Source organism: Dendrobates tinctorius, unplaced genomic scaffold, assembly GCF_039654945.1.
Source record: "Dendrobates tinctorius isolate UK_male_01 unplaced genomic scaffold, ASM3965494v1 ptg000223l, whole genome shotgun sequence".
NCBI lineage: Eukaryota > Metazoa > Chordata > Amphibia > Anura > Dendrobatidae > Dendrobates > Dendrobates tinctorius.
In genome coordinates, this window is record NW_027361890.1 from 5,500,785 (window position 1) to 5,525,286 (window position 24,502).

At 42.4% G+C, this 24,502-nt stretch overlaps 1 protein-coding gene across 1 annotated transcript in view; it reads left to right on the forward strand.

Annotated features, from left to right (window-relative positions):
* TGM2 (transglutaminase 2) overlaps nucleotides 1–22,820 on the forward strand; it is a 51,161-nt gene extending 28,341 nt beyond the window's left edge. The window contains exons 10-13 of the mRNA XM_073555269.1: nucleotides 4,655–4,939; nucleotides 16,771–16,931; nucleotides 19,207–19,343; nucleotides 22,323–22,820. Of these exons, the coding sequence (XP_073411370.1) occupies nucleotides 4,655–4,939; nucleotides 16,771–16,931; nucleotides 19,207–19,343; nucleotides 22,323–22,479 (740 nt within the window). The 3' untranslated portion in view covers nucleotides 22,480–22,820. The remainder of the gene's footprint in view (nucleotides 1–4,654; nucleotides 4,940–16,770; nucleotides 16,932–19,206; nucleotides 19,344–22,322) is intronic.
* The last annotated feature ends 1,682 nt before the right edge of the window (nucleotides 22,821–24,502 follow it).

The window sequence follows — 24,502 nt, forward strand, 5'->3', positions numbered from 1 at the left end:
ATGGATGACTTGGTGCTAGGAAATCCATTGAGTGGGTCTTAGAACAATCCCAGCCTTCGCCATTTAATCCCTATACAGGGATCTGGACTTATAATGGGGTCCACTGGCTTGCATCTAGAGAGTAATTACTGTCCAGAGAAGGGAGTCTGAGCTAACAGGTCAGTAACTGCAGGGATATAACTTTATCGTGGACAATATCAACTGGCATGGCAGATTTACAATGTCACATTATGGGAAGTAACCATTCATTTCACAGAATGGCAGGTGGACTTTTACTAGTGTAATTGTTCACTTATGCTTTCATATTTACCTTTAGGGCTCATGCACAACCATCATATTAAGGCTCCAGACAAACTTCTACAGTAGTACTGTGACACCTGTAAAAGTTTAAGATCTTTTCTTTTTTTTTGCCAGATTCCATATTTGTGCAATGCTACTTTGGAAGAGTATCTCTCATATGGTACCATATGCCCACAGCTCCAAATTACGGTCCTGCAGAAAGTTCTTGTGCTGCCAGCACAAGGCTTTGTTTTGTGAATGGAGCCCAATAATTAATAGAACAGATTGAGAGCAGATAACACTGTTGTTGACATTGTGCAAATGCCAGACAATGACTATTCTCTTGGCAGTTTCTTCATTTTATTCTATGACAAAAAAAACATTATAAAGGAACTTGTTGAGTTCTTGGATGACTCAGGTTCCACGTGTCAAGCAGCCATATAGTATAGTATTATTATTGGGATCCGAGCAGTCACTCATTATTTACTATTCAAGGTAAATGGCTGTAGCCAAATCAGATTAGATTTTTTTAATATCCTGAATGGTGTACATTAGAAAGAAGACTTTATTTTGTCTAAATGACATCTGATCACATCTGAGAATTGTTTCCTGGCTATTTTATATGATGTAGGAGAGTTAGGAGAGTTGAATTATATATTTAGCATAGTATGTGTATGGATAGATATAGATATATTGAAATGTAACAAGGGGTAAGCTTAGAAATATGCATTGCATCTATTATACTCTTAGAAGAAGAATTAATGTGAAAAGTACATATAGGAGAGAGTCAAAACCCAAGAAATAAATGAACATATACCCTACAGCAAGTAAATAGTATTAGTAAATGTGTATAACATGGAGTACTTAGTTAGCACTATTTTGATAAAAAAAAGTCATCCCACCACGACATGGTGAACCCGTTGGTACGGTCCTATCCTGTCTAGTATTGAAACCTTACCATGTGTCATACAATGTCAGTGTGAATAAGGGAAGAGCAGAACACGGCCTCAACTGAGACACCCATCCATGGGAAGCTATACAGATTAAATACTTAGCTCAGAAAGGGTGGGCCACACATCCTATTGTACAAACTACAAGAAGATAATACAAAACCTAATAAATGACCCGGACTATAAGCTCATATACGTGCAAAGTGTAAGGGCACATTCACACTGGCCATTTCACAGACAAAACCCAAGAAAAAAAACAAAGAAATACCTAAATGAGCATATACCCGACATCAAGTAAATAAGTAAACAGTAATAGTACATGTAAATAACATAGGTTACTTATTTAACAATATTTTTATTGAAAAAGCATAAGCCATCCAACCACGACAAGCTGCACCCATCGGGACGGTCGTAACCTGTCTAGCATTGAAACGTTATCATGTGTCATATGACATCAATGTGAATAAGGGCAGAGCAGGACCGGGCCTTACAATCCACAGCTTGCAATACTGAGAAAAACTGCTAAAAAACTCCATCGTATCCTACGCAAGGAAGACCAGCTTAAAAGAATATTCAAAGACCCTCCCTTGCTGTGCTACAAGCAACCTCCTAATTTAAGAAACATTATGATCTGAAGTTCAAATCCCTTGGATACACCAAGAGGAACTTATCCTTGCAATGTGAAGAGCTGCCAAATCTGCACTCATGTACAGACCAAAGACAGAATACAGATCCTCCAACACACAGCAGGACTATAATTTTCCCGGAACATGCAGATGTCTCTATTCCAATGTGGTGTACTTAAAGGGAATTGTAGAAGGAGGACGGCGAGCAAGAGCCGGGGGGAGGGATGGAGAGGCACGAAACTACACGCATCAGACCGGACCGACACGATTTCCATACAGCGCGATGGAACATAAAAAGGTTTTCGGGTTGTATACAGGGGGAGTCAGGGGGTTAAATAAGCATTTTTGGAATGCAGCACAGGTGCAGAATAAGGTCACAGTTTTAGTTGCTATATGACAAAATTGGTGACAGGTTCCCTTTAAGTCTATGCCCAACTGGGGGTCTCTATGTTGGAGAAACAGAACAGAAACTGAGAACAAAAATGAGTCTCATCACCACACGATTGCAGGCAAAAAAATATATTTTATTTGTGTGCCAAACATTTCCGTGGTCCAGGACACAACATAAACAATGTAAAAGTTGTCATATTAAAAGGAAGCTTCAAATAATAAAAAATAAGGGTCTGGGAATGCAAACTTTCTAGTCTTTGTGTCAAGGGGCAGTAGGGGGAAAACAGGAGATGTGGAACCAGGGCCCCTGAACTGCCCCTCAGGCTAAGGGGGTGCCCTGACTTTCCTTAACTTGGGGGTGCACTTGATGGTAGTGAGGCCCAAGTCCCCGACCTGTCCCTATCTCCTGTATAGCCCTGAGCTAAACCCTCAACCCCCTCCCCAGGAGGTGAGACAGGGAAAAAAGTGCACTGCACCAAAAACCAAAGGAAAGATCCAACAGACAGGGTAAAACAAAACAACACTTAGCTTGCTCTGCTGCAATGATCCTGGACAGCAGAGTTAGACACCTGACAACAACATATAACTGAAGCACTACGGAACTCTGCCAGCTCCTGCCTCCAGCTTGGTTGGTCTCCAAAGAGAAAATGTATCACCAACAGTGAGCTGCAGCACCAGGTGGCCTTATAAAGGGAGGTGGAAGTGGCACCCACCTGCATAGATTATTAATCACAATGCAGTAACACCAGCGGCCACCGGGGGGAAAAAACCACCAGCAGACTAACTAAAGTTATAGTAACACCAGCGGTCACCAGGGGGAAAAGCTGACACTAACCCCCGATGGCCAGAAAGGAAAAAAGTTTAAATGTGAGCAGCCAAAAACTGACACAGATCGAAAAATGGATCGTGACAATTTGATTCCCTCACACAGGACTAAATCTGTCAGGAGGATTTATGATTTGCTACAAAATCTGAGGAATCTGCTCCAGAGACAGTGAGGGCACCAGGCCTCTGATCTTACTTGGATATTGGGAATATAAAACTTTCACATCTCTAATCGATTATAATGAAGGATTCACTCTCTAAGCTCAGTTTGTTCGTCCATTTATTATGTCATTTCTCTGCTCTTTTTGTGTATATATTTGTGTTTCTTCAGACTCTTTGTTATACCAAGCCTGATGAAAAGACCTAAGAAGTCTCGAAAACTTGATTTGTAATATCATTTACCGTATTTTATTTTTGTTAGCCATTAAAAGGTATCATAAACTGCAAGATTATTATTTTGTTTTTCCCACTGAGAGCAATCTTTTTTTCAATTGGCTAACACGGTACCAAACCCTTTTTTTCTTTTTACAACCCTGTACACAGGCCTGAGAATACTGATGTCCTGGCTTCATACAGCTTCGTGTTATCAGTAGCACATCTTCAAATTCTGAGTGGCAATTTGCTGCTGATAGTAATGATTTTTATGTCAGCATATAAGATCTGATCACCTAACAAACAAGTGTTTTTTGGGTGATTTCTGGCTTGTTTATACAGCTAAAAGGTCGAGACTAAGGCTGTGTTCACACGTAGCATTTTTTTGCGTTTTCGTGGCTTTTTTTACACTCAGAATCGCTGGGTAAACGCAAAAAAACCCGCATCCCATGCAATCCTATGGGATTCCGCAATGCTTTGCTAATGCTGTGGATTTTTACACTGCGGAATCGCATAGCGGAAAAATCCGCAGCATGCTCATTCTTTTTGCGGAATCGCTGGGATTCCGCACCCATAGGATTGCATTGAAACGCTCTTTTTTCGCATGTGGCTATGCCCACCATGCATGAAGTGAGCGCTTCATGTGCGGATGGTACCCAGGGTCTGGAGGAGAGGAGACTGTTCTCCATGCCCTGGGTACCATGTTCCTGTAAAAACTAGAATTAAAAAAAAATATATTGTTATTCTCACCTTCCGACGGCCACCGGAGTCCTTCCCGCCTCTCACCACGCTCCCGGCATCTTCCGGTCCCAGTAATACTTTGCGCAAATGACCGCGATTACGTCGCGCTCGGAAGGTGAGAATAACATTATTTTTTTTTTATTGCAAAATGCTAGTTTTTCGCCGGAATTCCGCATGTGAATTTCCCGCGATATTCCCGCGGCAGGGAGTTGCGGAATTGCTGCGGAAATAGCCTAAGGGTTCTCACACTATCAGTGCTTCAGTGCATTTAACTGCACAAAATATGCTCATCTGACAGCACAAGTCCTGTGCACAGTCTGTATCTGGTATTGCAACTTGCCACTATTCAAGACACAGAAAAATGGGGCTGTTTGTAGAAATTATGATACCTCTCCTGTAGATGTCACTGACAAACATATAAAATAACAAACAACTGATCATAAACATGTATCTGTGTTCTCTGCTCCTTAGGTTCTGAAGATGAAAGGCGGGTCTTTGAAAAAGCAAATCAGCATACTACTGTTCCTCGACAACAGAAGTTGGAAGTGCCACCTTCAGTTGCCATAAAGATTAAAGTATCTGAGAAGATGGACAAGGGTAGCGATTTTGATGTGTTTGCAGTTATCACCAACAACACTAACGAGGACAAAGAGTGTAAACTTACAATTTGTGCACGTCCTACCAGCTACACTGGTCAGGTGGGGCCAGTGTGTGGAAAGAAGGAGCTAGACCCACTCAGTTTGCAGGCAAATGCAGGTAAAAGACTAGTTTTTATTTAATACATTTAAATAGTGGTAGTGTGCAAATTGTTATAGTATACATAAATATGACAATAATGACTCCATAATTATATGCTAAAGTGGAAGCCACTTTTTCTAAAGAGCAGGGGTGCACAACCTTTTTTTTTTGGCCAAGGATCACACTGTCATACTGAACAGATCCCAATTGTTGCAGAAATACAAAGGAAACTTACATAAATACAGCACTAGAACCACCATCAGTACATTGATGCAATACCAGAACTACCATCAGTACATAAAAACACCACCAGAACAAACATCAGAACATGACTACATTAATAAGCTTAGTATAGTGTTCAATTGCAATGTCAAATCAGTACCCACCATATACACTTGTATCGCATGAGCCTACAACTCCCAGTATGTCCTTAACAATGGTAATGAGATGCTAGTAGTTATTGATACCAGTCATCATAAGATTATGTAGAAATCACAGTACTGATTAGACCAGATACCTTACAGGTGACATCTTCGCTGGTTGTAGTCAAGGATTCTTATCTTTTTTATTTCCATGTAGTACAGATGCTATGATGAGATTTCGTGCCCACAGAATTCCCTCTTTGCCGGTCTTTGTGGTATATCCCAACAAGATGCCCTTAAAAATAAGTGTCCTTTTATAACACCCCATGAATAAAAGTATCTTGTGCTGTGCCCCTGAATAAATAATTGCCCCTCACTGCACGTTCTGCATAAAATATAACCCCAACACTGTTCCCCTTATGAAACATTGTCTCCACACTGTCCGACCTTATGAACTATAACTTCCATGCTGTCCTTCCTTACCAACTAAGACCTTCACACTGTCCTACTTCACGCTCCATCTTCAGTGTTCCCCTATATTCAATCTTCTGTTCACTCCATGCTCATTTTTTTCCATACTGATCTCCCAAGCTCCCACTGCTCCGTACTGTCTCCTCATGCTGCTGCAACACTATACTGCACCCCTTCTCATACTTTTCCCCCTTCTATAAATTGCCCCGACCATACTATGCACTCACAATAACACCGCCATCTATATAATAAAGCCCCTATAAACTGTGGCTCCAAGGAGCTCTTACCTTATCTTCTCTTTGCCACTTGTTTGCCACAGTAAAAACTGCATCAGTGTGATGAGGTCAGCAGAGTGATGACAGTGAGAAAATGAACTTCGATTCTCCCTGTAGCTGATAGCTTCCAATCATAGAGTGATGGCTGTAGGGAGCGGTTACAGTCACAGATCACTACACAGTAAGCACGGCAGTAATCACTCCCCGGATTTTTGATTGACAGCCTGCTCTGCTCACACACATGCTGCAGAGCAGGCTGTCAGTTTCTTGGGAAGTGATTAGAGCCACACTTACTTTGTAATGACCTGTGATTGTTACCACTCCCAGCAGCTACTGTAACTGGAAGCAAGCGGCTAAAGGAGGAAAATTTCATTTTCTCCCTTTAGCTGTTACTCCAGTAAGAAAGGCAGGCATAATTTTTAAAGAGACGCTTTCAGCACAGAATGACTGGTCAAACCAAGTACAGGTTCTCTGTGCATCATGGCAGGGCCAAACATTTATATGCACCTTTCCACCTGCTTGAGTTCCCATATATCTCTGTTCTTCTCTGGCTCTATTAGGCCAGAGCGGTCAGTCATAGAGGGGGGTGTTGATAGAGGGAAAATGATGCACTCAGTGCCTGTGCTTTGTATGAACAGTCATTATGAGCTGACAAAGTTCCTTTAGTGCTGCTTTTGTGGTGGGAGGGCTACAATTCTGTGGACAGGTTGATATTCACGCAAGGATGGTACACATTAGTCACGAGTGGGGTCATTTCATTGGTGAAAAAAAGTGTGAAGGAAGCCTGAATCATTTTTTTTCCAAAGGTATACAAGATAGTTTCCACAGGAAGCTGAGTAAAACATTTAATGGGTTGGGGATGTAAGGAGAAGACCCGGACCAGGCCTACCTTCTCCGTGACGGATCCGGAACTGTCGGGGCTGTCACCCAGGTTTCACGGGGGGAAATCTTAAGGCCCCGGACCGACCTCTGCATCTAGGAGTAGGGGGCATGGCTAAGATAAAAGGGCGGCAGCGCACGGAAAATCAGTTGGTTGCAGCGGTAACGTGCAACGCGCAGGAGTGCAGTGTCAGGGCTTCTGTGAAAAAGCCAACTGCCAGAGAGGGCCAAAATGAGCAGAGGCAAAAAGCTGCTAACAGAGACTGCCAACAACGACGTACCTGGTCCCCACTGACAACGCTGACCATGAGTGACAGGACGCCCAGTCAGGACATCAGTGTGCGCACGCACCAATGGGAGAATTGAGACACCCGCTGTGAGGGGTTTCCCTTTGCATTGTTCTCAGCTTCCTAAGTTGGCTGCGGTGCTGACGTCACATCAGCAGTATGACAAGCAAACAGTGAGCTTAGCAGCTCTGTGAGGGAAGAGTTATGTCTACTAGGGAAGAACCACTGTTCTCACTGATCGAAGACTTAGCCCTGGGAGGGTAACATTTTGATATATATATATATATATAATATATATATATATATATATCTACATACGTGTATAAAACAATCTGCAGCGGGGAGAATATTTTCTGAAAGGAAGTCGATTGCTCATTCCTGCTCTCCTACCTGATCTGACGTTGGGAGTGGAGGGATGCTATTGTGTGTAGGGTGATACAATTTTTCAGGCAAAAATACATCAGATTTGGCAGGTGAGTATACATGGAAAGTATATACGGTGTAATATAACTAGTTTTCCTTTCTTATCTTGGTGATGAGGATTTGTTGAGAGGTGTGCAAGGCAAAAATGTTTCTCCAGCTATTACATCGACCTCATTGTAGACTAAACATTTCCACAAATGCTAGATCACTGTTCAGTTCTTTCCAGAGCTGATATATTCTAATGCCATACTTCTGATTCCCACGTAATAGGAGTACAACAATGCCTCCTTTCCTTGTATGGCTGTGTTTCTAAACACTTTAGATAACAGCTTCATTTCTCGTCTTGTCGATTTCTTTTTTTGTTTTCCGTCTGTTGCTTCTGAAGATTTTTTTTCCATGTAGAGAGGCAATTGGAATGGTTTATCTCATGTCTTCACACACTTTGTGTTGGTCAGGTGAGGCTCCGGCTGTGTTCTCTGTCTGCTCCCTTCTATGGTCAGAAATGTAGAAGATGACTATGATATCTATGTACTGTATGTCTAGAGCATGTCCTCTGTTAGAGAGGTTGTGCAGTTTAGTAAACCTATTTTCATATAGGTTATAGTCCTTGTGTCCCGCTCCTGGATTACACACACAACATCTTGACTTGAACGTGTGCTGGGTAATGCCTCATTTTCCCTATGATGCTGCTGTAGAGAGATTGGACACTTGCAGCCACTGATTATAGCTCATCGATGGAGATTCCTTTCTAATAAGCCTGTTGTTAAGGGACACTTGAAGCAAGTGATTTTGCAGCAAAAAAAATGGAATAGATGATGATCTAACAAATAAGGTCCACTAGTTCACTATGGCACATCAATAGGGTCCACTAGTTTGGTATGGCACATCATTAAGGTCCACTATGGCACATCATTAAGGTCCACTTTGGCACATCATTAAGGTCCATTAGTCCGCTATGGCACATCATCTTCACCGGTTTGAACTTTAATCATCAGTGAATACCATCTATGGATAGGTATGATATGGATATTAAAAGGGTACTCTCGTTTCAGAAAATGATGGAAGAAGGGGGCCCATCTGGTGCTGTTGCGAATGGTGAGATGGCCACACAAGAGCTGTTCTCTCCGTTCACTTCTGTAGGAGTTCTTCCATGCATTTTACAGTCAGCTCTCCATTCACAGTAGCACAAAAGGGGCCCTCTTCTTGATCTCAGAGGTAGGACCTGCATTTATCATAGTCATACTGTATATTCCAGAATTATCAGAAGCAGGAATACCCCCTCAAATAGGATATTTAAGTTGTAGAATATTGTTCTCTAACTGGAATAAAATCTTTCATAGCTAAAGATGATTATAATACAAATAATACCGCCAAACAAAATCTAAATAATACTACTATACAGTTCCATGTTCTCACCCAATGCAATAAATCTCTTAGGTTTCATCAAGGGGTCCAATCCTCCTGGTAAACCGATGCACCTGGCGAGTGATCATTTTGCAGTACGCTAAAACCTGAATGCAACTAATCCCAAATATGGCCAGAATGTGGTTGCCAATTTCAAGGGATTTAATTTGCCTCTTACAAAATATGGGCAGATAGCTGGCGCTATACAAAGCACGATCCTAGCTATAGAATAGTTTGGACAAAACTAAAAATATATATATATAATTTTAATAATTTAGGTCTAGTATTTCCCCTGGAGAAAAGACAAAACGACCGAGGCAGCAGTTATGAATTGTTTGCCACAGCATTTTGCTCAGTGATGATTATAAAGTATATTAATGTCAAATATTGGAGTTTTATGTTGTGTCAGTGTCAGTGCTGTGGGAACATTGTATTTCTCATGTGTTGTAGTGTCAATAAATCGATAATAAGCTGTTACTGCAGTTGTGCTGCGTTCTAGTGTGGTACTGTGAGCCTTGGACATCAAGTGAGCAATACTAGATAATAGAGCAATTGATGGGGCTGTGCAGATCAGAGAAGGTCCGTGCTCTCCAAATATTCCCTTAGAAAATCACATCCGTTTAATGAATCGGAGTTAATAGTCTGTCTGTGGTTTGTGTTATACCATAATGTTTTTGGTTACAGGGCATGCAACCCTCTTTCCTTGCTTGGCCCATATAATTGGTGGCATAAAAGTTTGGGTCATTATGTAAACTCGCTGACCAATAACAGCATATAACAATGACAGCCCCATTGCATGCCGCTGTAAGAGGAGAGGTGGCCGCGCTTGTGCAGATGTTTCCATTCATTACTGTGGGAGTTTTGAAGATTGTCGCACATACCTGACCTATCGCCTCGCCTCTGACAGAAGCATTACAATGGGACACTGTACTCAAAATGAATGGATTCATCGGACATTTATAGTATATCCAGTGTATATGCCATAAATGAGAAAGATGGGAATAACACTTTTATAACATGAATCTTAAAATGTCTTAGATTGAGAGAATTAGATAAAAAGATTTAAAGGGTACTGTCATGTCCCAAAATGCTATTAACCTGCAAATATAGAGTTAATCTGCACGTTAATAGTGTTCCAAAGCTGTCCGGCTGCCTTTCTGAAAGTGCAGCTACCAGGAGAATATTAACTTTATTCCTTGGAAAGCCACCATCTTTCAGTCACACATGCATGCACAGAGTGGTATTTTGACAGCTCGCTCTGCACAGAAGTGCTGCAGAGTGAACTGTCAATCAAAGTGTCATGGTGTTCTTACAAATGCCACGCCCCATGACTGAAAGCCAGCAGCTCCTGGGAGAAATAAAGTTCATTTCCTCACTGTAGCCGCACTTTCAGTGCAGAGACCAGACAGTGTTGGAACCCTATTAAAGGGAACCTGTCACACCCCCAGGGCGTTTTTCAGTTAAAGAGCCACCTTCAGCAGCACTAAGGCATGATGGACAGATGGTGGGCGGCGCCGAGACACCGGACAGGTATGATGGACTGATGGTAGGCGGCTGATACAGGGGGACACATCATACCTATGGGACACATTACAGGTATGAGGAGCTATTTATAAAAGTCGATATTTCAAGGTTACTAGGGGTCAGAAAAAGAAGAGCCACCTTCACAGAATGCAGCCTTAGTGCTGCTGAAGGTGGCTCTTTAAATGAAAAACGCCCTGGGGGGGTGACAGGTTCCCTTTAAGCTCCAGATTAACTCTATATCTGCAAGTTAATAGCGTTTTTTGGACATAACACGTTCCCTTTAAAATCTAAAAGCAAAAAAAGATGCCATATTCTCACTATTAAATTCCTAATTGTTACAGCACGACCATCATCCAATTTCTGCCTTCATCCTGCGAACAAAGTGTGCTCAATTATGGGATGAGTTGGCAGCAATAGTTGGCAGCTAAATGGTCTTATTGGTAACAGCTTTCTCGAGTGTATGGATACATTAAAAGATTTGTGCTCAGTTTTAAAGTTATCCCTTAGGGTGCTTCCATATTGCTTTCTTGCCCAAGTTCAGTGGTCCTGTTGAGGCCTGTGTCCGAACATCCCACAAAACGGGTTTCGGGCATACGTGCCAACGGGGCCATTGACCATAATGGTGCTAGCAGAATCAATGTGTGCTAAGTCGTGCATCATTTTAGGGTGTGTACAGCTACTGGATGCAGACATTGTAGATATAGTAGATACTTCCACTGGAGGTTGACGCTGTAGATGTAGTAGATACTCCATTTTGATGAGGCTCTCAGCCTTCTGGAAGTTGTACCCTTTACAAAGTATTAGGAATAACTGTAAAACTTTTATGAATGTTTATGAACAACCTGACATTCACTATTTCCTACACAAAAAATTTGAGGACTATTATAATACTAGATTATGGCCTGATGCTATCGCATCGGGAGGATGCAATAGCATCACACCTCTTGCCATGTTAACCCTCAACACACACACTCCTCTTACCTTTCACCATCTCCACTCACTCCTTCACTCCACATACGACCCCTTCTCTCACTCCGTCTCTCATACTCACGCCGTCATCGCCGCTGCTCCACGATCCCCGACATCTTCTTCCGCCGGCGCCATCCTGGATCCAGACGTTGTCCATGCCGGCGACATGTTCTTGCAGCGACGCCATCTTGAGTATCGTGAAATCCCGCGATAGTCAAGATGGCGTCGCTGCAAGAACATGTCGCTGGCGTGGATGCCGTCGGGATCCAAAATGGCGTCGGTGAAATCTCGCGAGATTTCGCCGACGCCATTTTGGATCCCGACATCCTCCACGCCGGCGACATCTTGACTATCGCGGGATTTCGCCGATCCAAAATGGCGTCGCCTGAAGAACATGTCACCGGCGTGGAGGACGTCTGGATCCAGGATGGCGCCGGCGGAAGAAGAAGTCGGGGATCGTGGATCAGCGGCGATGACTGCGTGAGTATGAGAGACGGAGTGAGAGAAAGGGTCGTATGTGGAGTGAAAGAGTGAGTGGACGTGAGTGGAGATGGTGAAAGGTGAGAGGAGTGTGTGTGTTGAGGGTTAAGGCCTCTTTAACACATCAGTTTTTTGCCTTCAGGCGCGATCCGGCTTTTTTTTGTAAAACCGGATCCGGCAAAATGCAATGCCGGATCCGGTTTTTCCCCATTGACTTGCATTAGCGCCGGATCGTGCCGGATGGCATTGCGTTTCATCCGTTTTTTGCCGGATCCGGCAACTTGTCTCATTCTGGCGTCTGGAAAAAACGGCTACTGTAACGTTTTTTGTCCCCGGCGAAAAAGCCGGAAGCGCCGGATCCGGCGCTTCCAGCTTTTTGCTACAATGAAAGTCTATGGGCGCCGGAATGCGCCGGATCCAGAAAAAGACGGATCCAGCCACCGGATCCGGTTTTTTTAAGTCTGCGCATGCTCAGATCCAATTGGCCAGCCGCCAGGAACAGAGACGGATCCAGCAAAAAACCGGATCCGTTTCTACAGTTCTCCAAAATTTATGCCGGATCCGTTTTTTCTAAAAAAAAAGCCGGATCCTGCCTGACGGCAAAAAACTGATGTGTGAAAGTAGCCTAACATGGAAAGAGGTGTGCGGTGATGTCACCGGTTACAACTGGACGGAAGTTGTTACAACCGGAAGCTGCTTAGGGCAATTATTATTATAGATTTGCAGAGTGCTATGGGATCCCTTTATGTTCTTTGAAGCAGCAATGGCCTAAAAGGTATGGGAACAGCCATCACCATGACTTCCAATGTAGTCACAGTAAAGTTTTTTGCTGCTAACAAGATTATCATAAAAATAAAATGTCAGGGCTGAATATAGCAATTATACTGAACATGTGAATATATTCATTAACTGGAGGGTCATATTAACAGTTCCTATTCTCGTAAATCTGCACTTCCATTAATTTTGACATTTTGATTCGAAGAAGGCATGGCCATTTAAATTACACTTTTTACATTTCAAGACCAATACTTATTGCAGAGTTGTCGTGAAAATGTTTTTCTAGAATGACGGTCTTTGGAAAGAAGAAGGCTAACATTTATTGGATATAAGGAAAATGAAAAATCACAGACGCTTGAAGCTTCTTGGTACCAATGTAAACTTTACTCCCAAACTGTCACCTAACTTTAACATTTGTTTGATAGGAGGAGACAACTAAGGATGGACCTTTTTTGGTCCATCCAGGCATCAGAGCCTGGATTTGACTTGCGGTTTCTGCACACCTATAGGTATATCCTTACAAGTAATGAGAATGAGAAAGACCTAGCTTGTGCAAATATGTACTATTACTACGCTATGTGTATAGACTTACTACATCAACATTAGATTTATAGTTTAGTGCTGAATTCTAGAACTTTGTTTTTTAGAGCTCATTGTTTTGGGATGTTTCCTATAGCCTATAGCCTTACACAATGGTTTCTAATTTGTTTAATTTTTTATCCAGAGCATAATTTTTCAAAAAGATTAAAAGAACAAAAAAAACAAACAAAAAATGAATGCTTTTTGACTTTGACTTTTTTTGTATTGACTGCTAAGTGTTAAACCTTCTATTACCAATAAAGAGATCCCTGTTGTGTGGTGGATGCGGAAGGCAGTAAAAACTATGCATGCCACCATATAGTCTGACTTCCAAAACATAGTGCCACCAAGTTTTCGGAGATCCACGGCTAATCAGTTGGCACGTACAGATTTCAGAAAGCAGACTGTACTAAGCTAGGATCTAATATTTATGGTCTATCTTATCAAACTATATATTATACACCTTTTACACCCCCCACACCTTGACCAAGAACGACACAATGGGTCAGATTTACTAATCACGCATCATATAGGGACAACATGGCGTGAGACTAGACTGTGCCAAATTGAATACAATGGGGAATGTTGCTTGATAGATTTAGATCTGTCATATTTAATGTTACTCCATTTACAGCTATGGGACACCCCAAAATGTACGGAAGACTATAAATTAAAAAAATAGTATTTAACAATTTTTTTCATTCAGTCCCAGTTTCAGCACGCAACCAATGTGATCTGTGCCAAGAAAAACTAATGTACTAGTGATACTTAGTATAAATGTGCCCCTAGGCGCATCTATACAGTTTATTGCTGTGGCTATAGATTATTCCCGCTCAGATTTTCCAACTTGACTGTAAATGAAAATCAATGCAGATTGTACATAGCTATTTGTGCCTGAGGCTCAGTTCAGAGCTTCCAGGTTGCAATCTCTATCTTGTCTGTGTCACAAAATGACCTGAAGTAATGGAGAATATTGTATTCAGAGCAATTAGGATAAATTGTACTTAATTACATGACCGATCTACATCCATCAAGATCAGTGCTTTCAATGGATTAATAAATGGCTTATCTCCATCCTTATATGACAGCTCTTGTTGATATGTAATTCTTTGAATAAAGTTGATTTGTTTTTGACCCTTCTTGGTATGTGACAAAGCTTTGATACAGTCATGTGCAGATTATATGCATTTTTAGTGCGTTTCCACATCAGGGACACACTAAAAATGAATATGCATTTTTCACCTGTAGATTTTCTTCATCTAATGTAATTCTATGGGGAATATCCACACATAAAACTCAGTGAACCCGAAACAGAAATTGACATGTTGCTCAGATAAAAAACCCACCACTGGTCCGTTTACACTATGTGAAAGAAGAAGCACAAAGGGCGCGAGATCCCTATAAATCCCATCTATTTTTCTGAAACTGTAAGACGCTTCCTGGGCTTTTTTTTGGGTTGAGTGGAAACTTTGAGCCAGGGACAACCAAAACGAGTCGGGTAACTAAAGTTTTTACTAGCCTTGACTTTGGAACTGGTCCTGGATTGGTTGATGCCTTGTATATTGTGTTGAACATACCATTTGTGCAACCTGTACAGCCAGCGCAGGGGTCTGAGAGGTAAGGGGGTCACTTCTATCCCCCAAAGAAGTTGGAATTGTACATTATGATGAGCTATTGGGCTGCAAAGGGCCCATATATTGTTTTGCACAAGGTTCCTCTCCTGTCTGTGTCCGATCCTGCTGTGTATTAGCTTTCACTGACATAACCACTTTATGACGGTTTATAATACAGTGCCCCTAAAATATTAGATTAGGAATGCGAGCTCCAGGTTCCTAAACCATCAGGCCAATGGCACCCACTTTTAGTACCGTAGTGAGAAGTGAGCCGGACCTACCTGGCAAACTGATGTACACGTCCACATCTGGTTGTCTGTGGTCCCGGTATGGCGCCCTATACCCATTATTATAGATTGCCAACTGTTGACTGAGCCTATCACTTTTATGATGGGATTACAATGGAGACTGCTATTCATTCTTAGACCATTAACCAGCCTTCTTTACTGGGCATATATGGCTATTTTTTCCACATTTTATAGATTCACCATAGGAAAGGTGATGTTGAATTTCTCAGGAAAGCTTGTCCATCGAGCATCTTGCATCTGAAGTTTAATTTTCGTGTGTCCGTTCTGACTTCTCTTTCCTCATTGCTGTTTTACAGTACATTCGCTGTGGTAATAATAAATGGGCCGCGTAGTTGTATTACATCACATTTTGGCAATAAGGGTTCTGCAAGGCTGCATCCATATTGACTGTAAATCTACAGAAGAGCAAACCCTATTATGCAATATATGATTATCTACTGCCATCATTTATTCAGGATTTTTTTTTGTAGTGTTGGAAGGAACAAATCACTTCCAGACTCGGACCTTTCCTTCACATTCAGCTATGATCTCATTATTTCAGATTCATATTGAAATGTGTGGATGATTATTTCTGTGTTATGTCTAGAACAAAGGAAAGCCAGCACGGTGGCTCAGTGGTTAGCACTACAGTCTGGGGTCCAGGGTTCAAATCCACCAAGGACAACATCTGCAAGGAGTTTGAATGTTATTCAGTGTCTGGTGGGTTTCCTCCGGGTTCTCCAATTTCCTCCCACACTCCAAAGACATACTGATAGGGAATTTAGATTGTGAGCCCCGTTGGGGACAATGATGATGATATCTGTAAAGCGCTGTGGAATAAGATGGCACTATATAAGCAACACATAATAAGTAAGAAGAAAACTCTAGGCTGAACAGCAAGAGATCAGTCATGTGACACTTAATGGTTCTTATCTACTGATGTCATGTGAATGTCACAGGGATCCTCCTCGCAGCATCTATAATGTACAGTACGCACAAATGACTAGACGATAGACTAAAATTTTCAGAGGATTTGCAGTCTAACTCATTCTGAGTTTTGGGGTTCTTTTTAACTCATTTTTGTATTTTGCCTATTCCAAAAGAGGCTGGCACCACACTGGAATGAGCCATGCTGCAAAACACATAGTCCCCGATTCATTAAAGCTTTCAGACCAGAATTCTGGCATAAAACTTTGAAAAGTAGAAAGTTATGCGCAATTTGGTGCCAAAATTTTAAGAATTTTGCCAACAATTTCTCCCAGCTCTGACAAAATGGGCCGGGAGGGACTCCAAAGCTCATCTAATTCCAGCATGCCCATCTTTATTCCAACAGTGCTAGTCTTGTTTAAATGGGCCCATCTGTTTTGGGGAAGACCAGTGTCCCTAATCTTTTAAGACCCTTGCAATGCCGCTGATGACTTAATTGTCAAGATGTTCATGTATAATTCCTTTTCATATTTTTTCCTTCATTTTATTCATTTACATTGATTCACTGACTATTGATGTTCTTTACTGTCAGATAATACTGTGCCCCTGAAGATCCTCTATGAGGAGTATGGCAGCAGTCTTACCCAAGACAACATGATCAAAGTGGTGGCTCTTCTCCATGACTATTCTAATAATGATGTTCTTCTTGCTGTGAGAGACATTTATGTGAAAAACCCAGACATTAAAATGAGGGTAAGTCTGAATGAAATATAGTGCATGCATCATCATTGGTTTATACAGTCAGACTGGCAAGGAAATCCATTAAGAATTATTATTAACTCATTGCTTTTATTGCATGATCTTATTCCACCCAAAGTGTATCTACTCACAAGTGAAGTTGTAATCATTGGTGGCAGGATGCCATAAAAAGGCAATAAAAGGGGTATGCTAGGACTTAAAGGTGTTAACTGTTTTTTCCACAGGACACTGCCTATCTGAATCAGCCCCTGTATTCCGTATGTGGTTATGAACAAGGTCATGTGACCAAAATGTTGGCCCATTGTTGCCTTGGTTCTCTATTTTACATTGCTATCTGCAGTATAAGTGACAACTTATTGATCACAGCCCCATGGTGAATAAATGGAGCAGTGGTCAGGCGTCCAAAGTGACATTCCATTTTGTCATGAGGATTCCCTACTCTACTGATCAGTGTGGGCCTACCAGACCCTTCCCAATCAGTAAGTTATCACCTACCCTGCCCATAGGTGTTAACTATTTTTTATCAGGACAATTCCTTTAATAATGATGACCTAGCCTCAGGATAGGCCTTCAATGTTTGATGGATTTCTAACCTCCAGGACCACCACCTATCAGCACAATTAGATGACACAACAGCTGATGTTACAGGTTGTTACAGTTTCATGTGATGTGATAAACCATCTTGAATCCTTAAGGAGAACCTGTCATGTGGAAAAACATTATTAACCTGCAGATATGGGCTTAACGTGATTGTTAATTGCATTTTGAACCTGCCCAGCGCCCATACTTAGACCCCGACTGCCAGGAGAAATTTAACTTTATTAAGTGTTCCAGTTTCAGTGACGGGGGTGGAGCCGGCACGGGTTCAATCACTACTCTGTGCGGTGGCTGAAGCTGGAACCCCAGCGTTAACTGACAGCAACTCAGCATTAGACCTAGCTGTCAGTCACTGCCGGGGACCAGTTACAGCCACCACTCTTTTTACACAAAGTGGTGACTGAAATTGCGTTGACGTCACCCCCATGACTGAAACCGGTACGCTACTAAGAGGAATAAAGTTAATTTCCCCACAACAGTGGAGGTCTAAATGTGGGTGCCCAGCAGGTTTAAAATGCTATTAACCTACAGGTTAACCCCATATCTGCAGGTCAATAGAGTATTTTTCACGTGATAGGTTTACTTTAAGTGAGTAAGGAGCTTTTGGAAGGTGCCCAAATGGTACAACAGTTGTGTTAAATTGGTACACTGATGGCACTAATGATGATATGGCTCTAATGAGGATGGGGCGAGAGCTATAGTTTGCACAGTATTATTGAGAAATATCTCCTGGTATAATGTAGAGGACCACTATGTCTAATCACCAATTTATTACAACAGTGACGATATTTGGGCTAGGAACAGATGAGTACACCTCCCTCTTCTATGTAATACCTCAACCTAAGCTTTCATACTGGACAAGCATGGGATCTTTTGTTAAGCTCTGAACTTTCCATACAAAATCACTTTGTGAGGTTGACATGGATTTCTCAAAAGGAGCCAAAACAGTAATTATGATGCCTTAGGGATTAAATAGTCAGAATGCTATATTTTTTTTTTTTTAGTATAGTAGGGCAGCTGTCAATCGCAGTCACCCTACTGTTTTTTGACCAGGCCGACTTGGCTGCTGCACCTGTGCTGTCATCTTGACATAGCGCATTTACCAACCAATTGTTTGGGTGGGTTGTTCTGGATACACTCTCAATCAGATCCCCAGGAGGACAAGTATAGTGTGTTTTTGTAGTGAATATGAGTACACATTGTAGATCAGAATTTCCTGCTGATTCATGACATCACTTACCCGTGTAATGACCCAAATCAAGCTGTGGATGAGCTCTGCAGGGACTGAACTGAGCAGCTTCAGATGTTCTGATGACTGAATTTGGCAGAACTCTCTAATATTCGAAGAGTGACATAATTCTGTTATGCTGTGTTTCTTAGCTCTTACCCATGTCTAGCATTAAGGGGGTACATCATTGTGACTGTCTATCAACAGCCTATTTCTATGTCACAGCAGTCTTGGAAGATTATAGCCACATTGAGTAAGCATTTCCATTGCACTCCTTATTCTGTACAGTATCTCCAAACATTTATACAGTAGATGATGTTATACATGAAAACAGTTAAGCTTTCTTCACTTAGGACAGAGACTATGTTTGTTGTCTAATACAATTTCCCAAAACTGAAATGTTAAAGTAACATTACTAATCGGACCCTCCATTATTTTTACCAGATATTAGGAGAGCCCAAACAACAGAGGAAGCTGGTTGCCGAGCTTTCCATTAAGAATCCTTTATCAGAACCCCTGGTTGGATGTAGCTTTACTGTGGAGGGAGCTGGTGTGACTGATGGACCTGTAGTTAAGGAACTGTAAGTATGATAATGTGTGTGGCATCTGGATCAAGAACACTTAACCATTGACTTTTTCAAGGGATTGTACCTGATTAGGGGGTGATAAAAAGGTATAACTTTAGTTCTCAAAAGCTGCATTACGCATTCTTGTCCAATGAGCTGAGTTTTAAGTGAGTGAGAGTAAGGCTATGTGCACACGTGTGGAATTGCAGCGGAAATTTCCACGGCAATTCCACAACTCCCTGCCTCGGGAAATTCGTGGGAAATCCGCATGCGGAATTCCTGCAAAAAACTAGCATTTTGCAAGCGTAATTAGCTTGCAGAATGCTAGCGTTTTCCAAGCGATCTGTAGCATTGCTTGGAAAACTAATTGACAGGTTGGTCACACTGGTCAAGCATAGTGCTTGACCAGTGTGACCAACTTTTTACTATTGATGCTGCCTTTGCAGCATCAGTAGTAAAAGATAGGATGTAAAAAAACTAAAAATATTGTTATTCTCACCTTTCGACGGCCCTCGATCTGCTCTGCAACGTTCCCGGCATCTTCCGGTCCCAGTAATACTTTGCGCGAAGGACTTGAGATGACGTCACCCTCTCGAAGTCATCGCTGTCATTCGCGCAAAGCATTACTGGGACCGGAAGATGCCGGGAGCGTGGTGAGAGGCAGGAAGGACATCAGGGGCCGTCGGGAAGGTGAGAATAATAATATTTTTTATTTTTATTCTATTTTTTATAGGATTATGGTACCCAGGGCCTGGAGGACAGTCTCCTCTCCTCCAGACCCTGGGTACCATCCGCACATGAAGCGCTCACTTCAAGCATGTTGGGCATAGCCACATGCGTAAAATGAGTGTTTCAATGCAACCCTATGGGTGCGGAATCCCCGCAATTCTGCAAAAACAATGAGCATGCTGCAGATTTTTCCGCTATGCGATTCCGCAGCGGAAAGATCCGCAGCATTAGCACAGCATTGCGGAATCCCATAGGATTGCATAGGATGCTTTTTTTGTGTTTTCGCGGCTATTTCGTGCGTAAAAAAAGCCGCGAAAACTCCAAAAAAAAAAAACACCACGTGTGCACACAGCATAAGTTACAATCACTGAGGGCGCGAATGTACTAGGATGGCTGTATACATATATACACAATAGTTTTAGGCAAGTGTGGGAAAATTAATCTTGACCAAATTCACAGTTACATTTGCTTAAATGAAACCCCATGTTTGCAATGAACCTTCACCATGCTTCACTGTTGCCTGAAGACACTCATTATTGGGGGGGTAGCACGGTGGCACACCACCAAGGACAACATCTGCAAGGAGTTTGGCTGTTCTCCCTGTGTTTATGTGCTATGGGCTCTCCAGTTTCCTCCCACACTCCAAAGACATACTGATAGGGAATTTAGATTGTGAGCCCCATCTGGGACAGCGATGATAATGTGTACAAACTGTAAAGCACTGCGGACTATATTGGTGCTATATAAAAATAAAGATTATTATTATTGCACCGATCTCCAGCCCTTCTGCAATCAAACTGCCTTCTATTACAGCCAAATAGTTCATATTTTCACTCATTACTCCAGAGCACCAGTTCCTATGTTTTTGGGCATAGTTAAGTCATTTGGCCTTGTTTCCAGTATGAAGGCCCCACAGCCTTTCTTTACACGGTATGATGGCCTCAGAGCCCCCCTATACATGGTATGATGGCCCCACAGCCCCACTACACATAGCATCCTCTTTATGAACGGTGTAATTCATGACCTATTTTAAATGGATTTCCTTTCCATCAGTGGTGAAAGGGTTAAGGACTCTTTCCATACTGTCTGGAAACATGCAGGTTGTTGATCCCAGCTGCAGATGCTGACATAATCTCATCTCAATACATATAGTAGCTGGGGGCGTTCCTTCCTTGCTCATGAAATAATATTCTTCCTGGAAAGTGTTGAGCTGTGTAGTTGGAGTTGGGAGTAGTAGTTGAATGTTCTATGTGCAGTAGGTTTGTGAGAGTTTATCTCCTTTTACTTATTCCTATTTGGTTTGTTTGTTCCTCCCTTCCCCTCCTTTCCTCCCTATTTTTGGTGACTGTTTTGTATGATAGTGGTTTTCAGTTATCCCTGTCTGCCTTTGTGTCTGATTTCCCTTATATTTCTGTCCCATACCTCATGGGCTCATGGAGGGGACAGATTAGGGTTTAACAGGACCATGGTAAGGTCGGAGATGCAGGCCTCTCTACCATAAAGAGTAGTTAGGGTTCCACTTCCAGTGACAGTTTCAGGCCTTTCTCCCTTACTTCATACTGTCACATCCTGACATTATGAGGCTCTCAGCTCTCAATAGTTTTCAAATAATGACTAATAAAATATTTTAATAAAAAATACTTACCTAGCAGCGTTCCCACAATGCTTTTCAGTGTGGACTGAGGCTCCATGCAGAAGGTGTGATCTAGTGACATATTGCCTGCAAAATGCTGCATTGAGCCTCATACACACAAAATGAGTGACGGAAAAGGAAGCTGTCAGCCGTCTCCTCCACCTGAGGATCTAGATACCATTGAAATCCAAACTTTGGGTGGGGGGCCTGTGCCATTTGTTACTGGGCCCTTCACCCTACTCACAGGCCACCTTGTGTCTTGATGCTGTGCTTAGTTTCATATCACAGGTCAGTTACAATGGCAAGATTGTCTTCCACAACATCAACTTTATGCCAGAATTTGGCTGTTCCTTACTGAGCTTTAAGCCTCCAACACATCAGTTTCTGTTTCAGTTAATGACTTTGCTTAAACTAGATATGAAAATGATGATCATTACCACCTGTTTGGTAAACTTGCTTACTCGTACACCTGTCTATAATCATACAAAATCCCAGACTTTGTTCTAATGTTTCCCACTCTTGCATAAAACTTTGGCACAATATATATATAATGTATATTTATTTTTTTCTGACCAACTCCTTTAAATGGAAACACATTATATTGCAACAAATCTTTCATTTTATGCTTACAGAGACTGTCCTATAGATCCAGGGCAAGATGCCAAAGTACGGGTGGATCTCATGCCTCAACTCTCTGGACTTCGCAAGCTAGCAGTGAATTTTGAAAGTGACCGCCTACAAGGGGTGAAAGGTTATAAGAATGTCATCATAGCTCCTCTTCCAAAGTGAAGGATGCCGTAGCCTTACAATCGAGGAGACTAGGCCTCACCAACAGCACATGTTACATACCAGTCCTATAATGTGAGAAAACCCATTACGTAAGGAGCCATATTTACAAGTATACACTCTGGCTCTGAATCTTGAGATGTGCACTGTGCATTATAAGATGTTTGGCCTAGGAGCCAGAATTTCTAGTGTGCTAAGGCAATTTAGTGTCTAAAGCTCCTGCTGCTTTTTGTAATCTGTACGCTCCTTGAATATTCTGTTTTGTATTGGAGGGGGGGAGATCTGTCACTGATATTGTAAATAACACTTTGTATCCAGACATTAAAAGATCATTTATACAGAAATGACAAGGAATCTTGTTTTCATTAGTCCTGACCTTTTGATTGCTCTTTCTAGCTATGGTATTGATTTCCTTCACAAGCCGTGTTCCTGGAAGATATGTGAGAACATGAGCCAGGTCTGGGACGCAGCTCACTTGGACTCGCATGTTACCAGAAGGCTTGGCTCTTGTAAAACACAAGCGTGCATTTTGGACGGCCTTGTTTATTAGAAACCTTGATGCTGGTCCAGAATAAATCCGCCACAGAGGGCCGGCAATGCTCATCAGTAATGCACAGTGTCAAGTCTGGCCACTGAGAGATGCAACATGTTTAGGGCTCATTCAGACGCCTGTGATTTTTCTCATGCGCAAAAAGGTTCCAAATTTTATCATTCTTTTTTTATCAAGTATCATCTTGTTTCATATGGAGAAAAAAAAATCTCAATATTTTCCTATCAAACGGTCCTTGAAAAACAGACAGCACATGAATGGCGTCTGAGCGCTGTGATTTTTTTTTCCCCGGACCTGTAGTAGGATGGACCGGGCTAGGGCAGCTTCTTGAATGCCCGGGCTGGAACTATCGGGGCTGTCACCAGTGTTGCCGGGGGAAGAGCTTCCTGTGGGACTTTCTGACCAACGTAGACCTTTGCACCTGACTATAGGGGGCGGGGTGGATATAAAAGGAGCTGAGCATGCAAAAACGGGGCTTCTGGCGGGAAGACAGTACATGCTGAAGGAGAAGGTTGACTCCGTCTCCGCTGCTTCTGACCAACCAGCGGGCTTACTCTGCAGCCTGTCTGCCCCTGCACGCACTACTTGTGCACCTACAAGACTGAGCACTTCGCAGACTCCGGCACCCGAGAGCCCTGACTGGTCAGCACCCCTGACAACTACTGACGTGAGGACCCTACAGTGCATGCCTCCCCCGCGGGGTCCTGCTGTGACCTCCACCCCGGGACTTTGTTTCACACTCACTGAGCCAACTCCTATCTGTCACATAACACCATGCTCCAGGACTGAGGGATTACGTTGGGATGAGCCAGGCCATGCCGTTGCGGTACAGAGACAATGCCTTAACTTCATCCGGGATTGCATCAGAGACGTCTCGCGGCACCTGCGTCGCCATCGTGGGATCTTTCAACCTCATCCGTCTGGAAGCTACAGACTGATAAGTTGAATCATTTTGTGCTATTTGTTTGCTAACATTGTTTTATCCCTTCTTGCATTGGTACTGTATCATTACTGCAAACTCCCTGCGTGGAGTATTCACTGTACTCTAAGTGCCCGATAACTCTTGCTCTACCTCCTGCTCGTCACTGCATCTCGCGTTCCTGCTAGCATCTAACAGACCCATAGATTTATATTGGCGAGATTAATCCGCAACTTTAATCAAAGTCAGACATGTCTTTGTGATTTTGTGCGGACCATTTGGCTTGCAAAAATGCACATACATGTAAACGGCACCATAAACTATAAGGGCATGTGTCCACGGTCAGGATTCCGAACGCTTTGGATGCAACGGAAAACCCTCCCTCCCAAAGTGCTGCCCCCTTTGTATATGTGGTGATTCCGCATGTGTTCATTTGGGACCTCTGTCATGGATAAGACTAAGTGCAAGTAGCAGTTATGCCTACTGTTGGGCCTATGTGTTTGTATAACAAGCAGTGAACATAATGTAGATGAATGTCAGATTATGTTTCCCCTTTT